Source organism: Lolium rigidum, chromosome 1 (assembly GCF_022539505.1).
Source record: "Lolium rigidum isolate FL_2022 chromosome 1, APGP_CSIRO_Lrig_0.1, whole genome shotgun sequence".
Lineage (NCBI taxonomy): Eukaryota > Viridiplantae > Streptophyta > Magnoliopsida > Poales > Poaceae > Lolium > Lolium rigidum.
Genome location: NC_061508.1, coordinates 219,287,089 through 219,298,237, shown reverse-complemented (window position 1 = coordinate 219,298,237; position 11,149 = coordinate 219,287,089). Strand labels below are relative to the sequence as shown.

At 48.9% G+C, this 11,149-nt stretch overlaps 1 protein-coding gene across 1 annotated transcript; it reads left to right on the top strand.

The window, feature by feature from the left end:
• The first annotated feature begins 1,241 nt into the window (after window positions 1–1,241).
• Window positions 1,242–3,129, top strand: LOC124683172 (phospholipase A1-Ibeta2, chloroplastic-like). Its single transcript, XM_047217738.1, has one exon. The coding sequence runs from the start codon at window positions 1,301–1,303 to the stop codon at window positions 2,774–2,776; it is 1,476 nt and encodes a 491-aa protein (XP_047073694.1). The 5' UTR covers window positions 1,242–1,300; the 3' UTR covers window positions 2,777–3,129.
• Window positions 3,130–11,149: the final 8,020 nt, after the last annotated feature.

Here is an 11,149-nt window from a genome sequence, read left to right as displayed (position 1 = left end):
CCGAAGGGCAAAAGGCGATGCGGCGAAGCAAATTCAGGGTTAGTAGAGATGTTAAATTTGGCGAGGCGGCGGAGTAGAACGCGGTTTAAGGCCACATGGATGGTTAGTTATTTGGGGACGTAGAGATTGTGTGTCACCACCGTATCTGAGAGTTGATATATCGCTTGTTTGGATGAAATATTTGCGTAAGAAGAGATAGAGTTTGTTTGGATATATAAGTGGAGGCGTGGATGATTTTCTTCCATCGTAGCAAACCTGGTGGAGAAGAACACGCCTATGCGCATACTGCAACCGACACCAGCCGGACGTCACGAAACTTAATCTTGGCTGTTGCCTTTTATTGTCCGGATATGTATATATGTAATCGATCTGTTTTTTTTTCTAACGATGATATTTTTGTACGCTGCCTATTTGCCTGTTTTTTCGTGTGTAGCGATTTATCTAAATCCATTGGCTTTGTGTTGTCTAATCTCCACCATTGGTTGTCTTGTACTTTAATTATATAATAGATAGATATCACACAGCCGCACCAATATTACAAATATGTTTGTAAATTGCTAAATGGTATTGACAAGAACAGTAAAGCTGGAATGTAGATTGTGGTTTCACCTTTATGTTGATCAATATAAAAATGCTAAAATAATATCATTTTTAACGAGGCAAGTTTACCATTTTTTCAGGTTATCGGTATGCCTTCTCACTGGATTGGGCTCTGATCCTTCCTTTCACCGCCAGACTAGCGAAAATTTATGACTACTAGATGCAACCGTCTGCTGATGGAAGCTTACTAGTTAGCAGAGCAGATTGAATTATGCTTATACTTTTTATGCTTGCTATTTTTTGTTGGTTGATTCATGTATCGACCATATGTGTAGTCTTTGAGATGTAATATTTTGAATATTGAACTAAGCAATGTAGTAAGGTTTTGTGCAAGAAAAATACATTTTTTTTTACTAGGTAACATATTTATATGAAGATGAAACTAATCTGCGTTCATGGGAAATCATAAAAATGTACGATGGGTGTAGTTTTTGAGGACGGTGCGCAGATGGAGACTTTTTTTTTTTTGCGCAGATGGAGACTTTGACATTGGTGATGTGAACCACAACCATTCTGATCATCGTAACACACGAAGTTTCCGCGCCGTTGACGGACGCAATCCAGCAGTCTCGCGTACCGCCTGGCTATAAAATGCTACGCTGTGAGCTCATCGCTTCCGATATCGCCCCACGCTGCCGCTACTTGGACGTACTCGGCTTACCTGTATGCCGCTCCGTTGTCCTGGGCACCACTGCCTTGCATGACCTCCGCCGTGGCGGCGCCAACATCGCTGCTCCGGCCAGCGGTGAACCCCACCCACGCAGCAGCCAGAGCCTCCGTCCTGGCGCCGAGCAACAGGTCTCACCTTGGCAACCTCGAGCATCTCTTCCGGAACCGCGGCGCCGTCGAGACCAGCGGGAGTGCTCCCGCGCCTCTGCAGCCGGTGCGGAGGAGGCGACAGGCGCCGCTTCTGCGGCTGCCGTCGTTCCTCAAGCGGGCCAGGGGCGAAACCGCAGCCGGTGAGGAGCAGGTGAACCTGTCACCGCGTCTGTTCCTGCCGGTGCCGCCCGATGGGCCGTCACCGCGCGGAGACATCGCGGCGGCGTGGCAGCGGCTGCACGGCGCGGACGGCTGGCGCGGCCTGCTCGACCCCCTGCACCCGGACCTCCGCCGCGAGATCGTCCGCTACGGGGAGTTCGTCGACGCCGCGTACGGCGCGTTCCTCTCCCGCCCCGACGCCGCGCCGGGCGACGCTGAGGCCGTGCGCGTCCCGCTCCAGGACGCGGCCTACCGCGTCACGGCGCCGCTCTTCGCCACCTCGTCCGTGGGCCTCCCGACCTTGCTCGCGCTCGCCGCGCCGTGCGCCGCGCAGCGCACGAGCCTCGTCGGCTACGTGGCCGTGTGCGAGGACCAAGACGAGGTCCGCCGCATGGGCCGCCGGGATATCGTCATCGCGCTACGTGGCACCTGCACGGTCCTCGAGTGGGCCGAGAACTTCCGAGCCGGCCTTGTCCCGGCCACCGACGCAGCCGCAGCCTCGACGGGCGATGCCTCCGCCGCGAAGGTGGAATGTGGGTTCTGGAACCTCTATAAGACCGCCGGCGACGGCTCGCCGAGCTTGTCGGAGATGGTCGTATCCGAAGTACGCAGGCTACTAAAAAAGTACGAGGGCGAGGAGGTGAGCATCACGGTAACGGGGCACAGCCTGGGGGCTGCGCTGGCGGTGCTGATCGCCGACGAGCTCGCTGGCAACGGTGGGGCGCCGACTCCGGTGGCGGTGTTCTCTTTCGGCGGGCCGCGGGTCGGGAACCGCGCGTTCGCGGAGCGCGTGGAGGCACGGGGCGCGCGCGTGCTCCGCGTGGTTAACACGCACGACGTCGTGCCGCACCTCCCGCCACGCCCCGGCGGCCGGTGGTACGCCGACGTCGGCCGCGAGCTCCGCCTGGACAGCCGCGCGTCCCCGTACCTCCGTCCGGACGCGGACGCCGGGTGCTGCCACGACCTGGAGGCGTACATCCACCTCGTCGATGGCTTCCTCGGCTCGCACTGCCCCTTCCGCGCCAACGCCAAGCGCAGCATCCTGCGGCTGCTCAAGAACCAGGGCGCTAACGTGAAGCAGCTCTACATCAGCAAGGCGGTGGACATGCGCGTCCGGCTCGACGCTGTTGACATGCCCGGCTCGCCGCTCGGCCGTCTCAGCGCGCCGCCGAGCCCCGTGCTTGAGTGCGTGCACTGACGACGACGACTGACCGACGTCGGAGGAAATGTCGGCGATGGGTGTTAGTTTGGTCGTTTGTTCGCGGCGGGAAAAAGGGGTAGAATAGTCGGTCTCAGGTTTTACCAAGTAAACATGATGAAGCATTTCTTCGACCAGCGAACACAGAATCGGTATGGTACATGAAGTCAGGAAGAAGACTTGCGCAGCAAAAGATTTGTAGATTAATTGGTATCATCCGATAGCTGTTTTAGTACAAAGTTATACAGTACTAATCAGCGATATTTAATATGGATCGGAGAAAGTATGTTTGTCTTGCGTGTGAAAAGGCGATTCATTATAGATTCCATGCCATGAGATGGGTAATACTTTCTTGTATGGAAGAACGTTCGTTGGTATTTACATGTATATGGTTTATTATTTATTTTTGGCTGCCTTCAGAAAAGTATAAGATTGTGTCTTAAAAAAAAAGGTTTGAAGATCTCGAAGTTTTGCTTATATTTTTTAGACTTTATTTTGTAATTATTAAAGACAGCTCATTTATCTCTACCATGTACTATTTATTACTATAAATATATATGGTATTGATTGTCAAAAAATAAAAGGTAATCTGTGAGATTAAAATCAGGGGTATTTTATCTCAAAAAATCAGGGGAAATTCCTTTTGATGATTTTATTTATTACTATATAAGTTTAGGTTTTTCAAGAGCTATTAATACTCCGTCCAATTTAAAATAATTACTTAAAATAGAGGTGTCTACCCAGTAAAACATGTTTAGACGCATTTATTGTTGAGCAATTATTTTGAAGAGGAGGTAGTATATGGTTTCAATATGTTCATGCATGATTAAAATATTAAGGATTAGACAGCAACCAAAAGATGAAGTTTTTTTTTACACAAATACAGTAGGAAAAACTCTCTAATGAATCATTTTATATTTTATATGTACAGTATCATTACAAGCTTGCATGCCTTCTCTAAGGCTAGGCCTTGCTCTATACATAGTGAGGGAAAAGAAGGCCATAAATCTAATTATGCATCTAGGCAGAGAGGGTGCAAGTTTACTAAAGATTCTATCGTATCTTTGTTCCCATAGAATCCGGTAATAATCATTATTTCCATGAAGAAGGAATTTGGATATCTATCTTGGCATCCTAGATCATGCATGCTATGTATACCAAGATCAGAGTTCCATTCAAATCCAGTTAGTTGGCCACCAAAAGTTTTGGCTAAAGATGCATTCAAAGAAGAGGTGTACAAGGTTCTTTTATTGACAAGTGTTGCAAAGGATGTAGCACAAAGAAATTATTTGTCTTCATCAGATCTTTGGTTTATAATTTTCCATGAAGCATAAGTATGCATGCCAAAAAAAATTGTTCGAGAATACTACTAGATTTACAAGTATCCGGATAGATTTTAGAGTGGCATTTCAACCAATCAAGGACTTATAGACTTTCTGATGAGGAAGAGGAGCCAACCAACCAAAGAGTTATAGGCTAACCCGAAAGAGTTATCAACTAATACCTACCCACCGCCCTCTCCATGCATAAGATCTAGCCGCTGCAACTCCTCCTTCTCTATTTTCCGGTTCCCCATCCTCCGATCGACCTTGCTAGCGTTTGGAGGGGTACGGGACACAACGATATATGAGTGGAGTTTTTAATAAAAGTAGTGTTCTCAATAGATTAGGTTAGAATTTTGGTAGTTGTCATCCTTTGGGCCACAGGGATGCGTCATCATCCACAATACTCTTCGGCCGAGATCTCCTTTGAAACGTCAATGATGGTGTTGGAAGATTAAATTTATACATGTATGTTTCTTCTGATCTTGCTTCGCCGAATAGAATATCTCTCATGGTTGTCATGAGTAGGATGGTCCTCGCAAGATTTATCCTGGATGCTATGTCCTTCGATAATGGTGGTCCATACCATCAGCTGGTAGGTAACGGCAACAGGGCAATTAAGCTAGTTCCCCCTAAAATGCTAGTGTTGGCACTCTCGCTGATGTTTGGTAATTACTTCAATGGCGGTGTCGAGCTCCTGGTTTTTGTGTTGCAGCTCAAAAACATAGTTATTGAAGAACCCTCATTGGTATTTACGTGTATATTGTTTGGTATCTATGTTATTTTGTTGCGGCTGCTTTCCGAAGAATACAAGATTATTTATCTGAAGAATAAAGTGTTTCAAGACATTGAATGACTTTCTCGTTTCTTTTGAAGTTTGTTTTTTGGTCGCTCGAGACTGCTCTTGGATCTCTACCATGTACTATTCGGTACTATAGTATATAGTATTATTTGTAAGAACAACAGGCTCAGTTTGAGGTTGCTGAACTAAGTTATCTTGAATTTATAACATAATTCATTGTTACAAATAGCCATAATATGCAGTAGTTGGTTATCTAAGTGGTAAGATAGCCAAAAGTTGTTTGAGGAACCTTTGTCATAATCCATCCCAATGGCAACGCAGCCTTATTCTGAGTCACATTCTGCCATAGTTTCCCCACATGGTTATAAATATAATCTACTGAATGAAATTTCAACTATTCCTTTTTCTACAACAATGCATTTCCATGCAGTTGTATATGATATGTGAGTAAATGTCTAGCTTTAGGTGAGTGTGAACTATGAAATTTTGGGGCATCTGAAGGTAGTATCAATATTTAATTACTGAACTAAATACCGGAAATACAAATCTCATTGCACCTTTAACTAATCTCAAGAATCATTTGATTTGTGTATACATTATATATACTAATTAATTTTACATGATAACTTACCTTGGGCGCCCATATGGGCATCATATTTTGGTACTAAAGATTAGGAGTCATGGTACTTGGTCAATTTCGGTGAAGTTTGACAGTCTATATCCCCCTCCCGGTCAAAAGCTTGCGGCAGAAGGTGGGGACTCTCAAGGCCTCACCTAAACAGCTGCTAGACTGTTCTACATCTTCATATTTACATAGTTCTTATTGTACTATTAGTTCTTGGAACTTATAACATGGACATGTACTGTTAATTATACAGTTTATTTTATCTTTTTTGCTTTAGCATCTCGTTATCTTCCTCACACATTTAGCCATGGTTTTTGTTACTGATGAACTTTGTCAGTCTGACAAAAAAAAGAGGTTGTCCAAAATCTAGAGGGAAATAAAGTAGTAGTACCTGACTTATGATTTTTTTAGAGAATGGGAATATATTAATATCAAAAGATATCAATTACACCTAGCCTCTGCAACAAAACCCCACCCTAATGGCAGTATGGATGCACGCAGCCAAAAAAAGAGTAAAGAAAACTAAGAAATAAAATTCCCGCTACAGCCTTCTAGACCTAGCAACAGCAATACAAGCACCACCATGACAACACCAGAAGTACAGACTCTCCAAAATCGATGCCTCCAAGAAGGGAATAGTGCACCAGCGCCATCGTCGCCCGATCAAAGGTCTTAGGTTTTCACCCTGAAAATAGTCCCTGATACGTCTCAAACGTATCTATAATTTCTTATGTTCCATGCTAGTTTTATGACAATATCTACATGTTTTATCCATACTTTATATCGTTTTGATGCATTTTTCGGAACTAACCTATTAACAAGATGGCGAAGTGCCAGTCCTGTTTTCTGCTGTTTTTGGTTCCAGAAAGGCTGTTTGGGCAATATTCTCGGAATTCGACGAAACAAAAGCCAAACATCTTATTTTACCGAGATGGACCAGAACACCGAAGGGGAGACGGAGTGGAGGCCCAGGCCCCCCACACCATAGGCCGGCGCGGCCAAGAGGGGGCGCCGCCCTATGGGGTGGGCCCCCCAGGCACCTCCTTGCGCCGCCTCTTCGCCTATATAATCTCTCGCGACCTAAAAACCCGACACCAATTGACGAAACTCCAGAAAGACTCCAGGGACGCCGCCGCCATCGCGAAACTCCGTTTCGGGGGACAGAAGTCTCTGTTCCGGCACGCCGCCGGGACAAGGAATTGCCCCCGGAGTCATCTCCATCGACACCACCGCCATCTTCATCGCCATCGTTGTCTCCCATGATGAGGAGGGAGTAGTTCTCCCCCGAGGCTGAGGGCTCTAACGGTAGCTATGTGGTTCATCGCTCTCTCCCATGTGATCTTTATGTGATCATGAGCTTTGTATCACTATTAATCTATGTGCTACTCTAGTGATGTTATTAAAGTAGTCTATTCCTCCTCCATGATGTAATGTTGACAGTGTGTGAATCTGTTATCACCAGAATTTGACCGGATCAGAGGTGGGCTGTGATTGAAGATAGTTTGAAGAATATACATGGAAGGAATACATGAATCGGCCGTGTATACCAAGTTTGGGCTAAATTGCCCGTGTATCTGTATCATAGTAGGATACGTGTCGTTTAGAAGTTAGAGTTTTACCCGTGCACGGTTAGGTGCACGCCTGAATTAGAAAGTCCCCGGACTATAAATATGTATCTAGGGTTTATGAAATAAACAACAACCAACGTTCAACACAAACCAATCTCGGCGCATCGCCAACTCCCCCATCTCGAGGGTTTCTTCCGGGTAAGCACCATGCTGCCTAGATCGCATCTTGCGATCTAGGCAGCACACGTTTATTCGTCTCCCATGCGTTGCTCGTCGTTGAAGCCTTTTTGATGGCGAGCAACGTAGTTATCATAGGTGTCTTAGGGTTAGCATTGTTCTTCGTATCATATGCTATCGTCGTGCAACCCTTAGGCATCTAGCCATCCTTACGCCTGTCACGGGTGTAAGGGCGGCACCCCGCTTGATCATTATTTAGTAGATCCGATCTGTTACGGTTGCTCCTTGTTCTTCAAGGATTAGTTTAATATCTGCAATAGTTAGGCCTTACAAAGGGTTGGAGGATCCAGCGGCGTGTAGGGTGTAGTTTTCTAGCCCTAGACAGGATGTTCCGGGGATCAACCTCGTGTTGGTTTTTAGGCCCTGTCTAGGATCGGCTTACGACCACCGTACGTGGCCGCGAGGCCCAATCGTGAGTAGGATGATCCGATTATGCGGTGAAAACCCTAAATCGTCGTATATCGCTTTAGCTTTATCTTGATCAAGCAGGACCACCATATATTCGTACACCTCGTACGAATCATGGGTGGATCGGCTCTTTGGGCCGATTCACAGGATAACCTGAGAGCCGATCGAGGCTCGTATTTAATGTTTTCGTGTATGCCATGCAGGAAACTAAGCGAGGCATCATCCAACACCTTCCTGACCAGGTATAGGTCAGGTGGCACGCCCTTGCGACAGCATCGGACGCGTGCGTGCAGAAGGCTTTGCGGGCCGTCGCTCGGAGGGACCAGGGCCAGCCGCAGTCCTGGGAGATTCCCGGCTCTACGGTGTTGCCCGTCGCTGCCCGCCGGTGGGTTTCTGACCGCAACACATTCTGGCACGCCCGGTGGGACAATCTTCGACATCCACCGCATCGCCATCTACATCCGAGATGGCGGAAGGCACTCCGGTCAAGTACGAGGATCTGACTGAGGAGCTCAAGAAGAAGCATGACGAGATCAAGGCAGTCCTCGAAGCCGACCTCATCGGCTCTTTTCACAGAACCCGCTCCCATGGCATCAGGTGGAAAGGGTTCTCACCTGAAGGCGCGCTCGATGGAGTGGACCTGTCCTCCCCGTCAGAAGAACGCACCAGGTCGCTGCGTCAGGAGATCAACTTCATGGTGGCTCATTTGCTGCACCGCCACTCTGAGAGCCTGGTGAACACTTTGGAGCGTGTCGCTCTGCGTGTGATCCAGGAAATCATGAGCCATCAGTATTCTCCCTCAGGACCAGCTCTAGGGACTTACCAAGGAGAGATGCCACTCCAGTCCCGTCCGCCGCTGCCGTTCGCGTTGGCAGCACCAGAAGTGCCGATTTCACCGGCATCTGCCGTTAACATGGTGGAGCACACTTACCCTGGGGGGTGCCAGCCAAAATTCTCGTTCGACATCAACATGATAGGGCTCGGGCACCACCCTGGTAAGGGCAGAGACGAGGGCAGCTGCTCTCACAGCGAAGACAAGGAGGAAGCTGTTCCACGCGATCGGCCCCAAAGATCTATGAGGAGACTTTGTCAAACCTTCGTTTGTCAACCAACATAGAAGCCGATTCCAGAAATCGGCCAAAATTATCCTCACCATGCGTTCTACCCGGGTTCAACGTTGATCTAATAAGCAATGGGTTTACGTCGGCTGATGAGTTGGAAGAAGTCAGCACTGGTCCTAACAGAGCCGACATCCACATGTAGTACCTTGGCTAACCGCAGAGCCGATATCAGCAGATACCTGGCAGAATCGGCTCGGGGGGCACCTAGTCAGATAAACATGTGCGACACCGATACATATGCGGAGAAATATTGGGGGCCGATGGAGAAATCGGTCAGTAAAAAAAATAAAAAATCGGTACATGCAAACAGAATCGGTACATGCAAACAGAGCCGGTGCATTGACTTCAGAATGGCTATCAACCTTAAACAAGTTCAGCGAAACAAGTTCAGCTGCATCAGTTTACACAAAGAGGCCCTACTTAAGAAAAGCGTTGAGGGCGTGAAGAGCATCGGCACGGATTCGATCCACCTCGGCGATCTCAGCTTCGTCGTCCTCGTCTTTCCCCATCACCAGGTGATCTGCTCGGGGCACGAATTTCAGCCAGATCGGTCTTCGGATCGGCTGTGAGGCCTTTTGCTTCCTCTTGAGAGCGAGCAATCAGGGTTTCCTTGTCTTGGATAAGTTGTTTGGTCTCCCTGACCCTCTTTTCAAGGTCCTCCAGTTCCTTGCGCAAGGTCTCGAGTTCGACACTATGGGCGGAAGTATCGGTTTGGGCGTCTAAAGCCGCCTTCTTCTCGTTGAGCCGTTGACATTTGTCTGCAATATCGGCTCTCAACGGGAGCTGGGCGCGGCGAAGAGTGATTCTTTGACGAGCCGACTGCACCCTGGACCTGAAAACCGACAAAGTCACAGCCGGCCAAAGCTTAACCTGCAGTGTCACCGGGAGACGGGGCTGGATGTCTTCGAGGATGCCCTTGATTGCCTCGGGGTTTTCGACCAGGGTCTCGACCGAAGAGGAGAGCAAAGCCTTGAGACGCTGGAGCGGGCCATGGATCGCGCTGGGGTTTGGCTCCTCACCTGCTTTGGAAGTAGGCGGCTCGATGGAGTCGGGATCGAACGTCGGCAAGCTTGAAGGATCACAACCACGACGGACGAACAAGAGCAGCATGAGCATACGACAAAGGAAAAGGGTAGGCCCGAGAGAGTGGAGCGTACCTCTCCCAAGAAAGGAAGGGCAGCCGATGTGGTGACAATCGGCTTTGCGGTAGACTGGGCCAGGTTAGCCACTTGGTCAGCCATGCTCGGCGAGTTGGATAGGCCGAGCGTAGCAGATGGCATCGGTACCTCTTCAACGTCCCCGCTGGAGGTCCCATTAGTCTGCAAAGGAAATGGTGAGGCAATCCAATTAGTAACAGGACGGTGTGGAATATTAGCTGTTGAGGAAATTACATTTGAAACTTCCTGGCTCGGCGAGGAAACTTGTGGGCCTTTGCGAGCCCTTTTGACGCATCGACGCTTCATGCGTGACCCCGTTTTGATCGGAGCTTGAGGGTCAGCGGGCTCGGGAGTCGACCTTTTCCTGGAAGCCGACGTTGGTGAGTCCGTCTGGCTCTGTGTGGTGGATCTCTCTGTATCGCCCGGGGAAGAGTCCCTTGGACTAGACTGTGCTCCCTCACTGGAGTCCTCTTCAGTAGAATTCTGAAAGAAGAGGTACAACCATGTTACAAAGGTTGGGAAGGCAAATGTGTTCGGTCAAGACACGAATCAACTTACGTGCAAGCTTTCTTGGGCAGGAGCTTTGCGCTTCAGGGTCTTCCTGGCGGCCACCTTCCTCACTGCCGTCCTCGCTCGAGTCGAGGCTCGGGGAGCAAGCGGCCCGAAGATGCTTTACTCTTGGGAGCCGATTTCGGTAAAATCGGCTGACTCTGCATTATGACTTTCTTCAGAGGTGGCGAGCTCTGGCAGAAGAGAACCACTGGGGCCGGAGGAAGGAATACGAAGGGGGAGCCATCGGCTTGCGTGGGAGCTGGGCCATCTTGTTGCTGCCGGGAGATAGAGTCGATCACGAGACAATCACCATAAGCGGTTACAAGATATGTTTGAGTAATGGTACACTGGTCCGCAGGGACGTCATACTCGGCATCAAGTTGTCTCAGCGAGCGGTCCTAAAGCCCTTCTGAAGACATGGGTCTTCCACATGGACCACCAAGTCTCGAAACCATCGGTAGTGAAGGAGAAACGGAGGTCGTGAGGAATTGGAATGGCCAGAGCGTCGAAGAAGGTATAACACCTTTGGCCAGTAATAATGTCGGGCAACTCAGCCCTGCTTGCTGTCAGGTGGTGGAGAA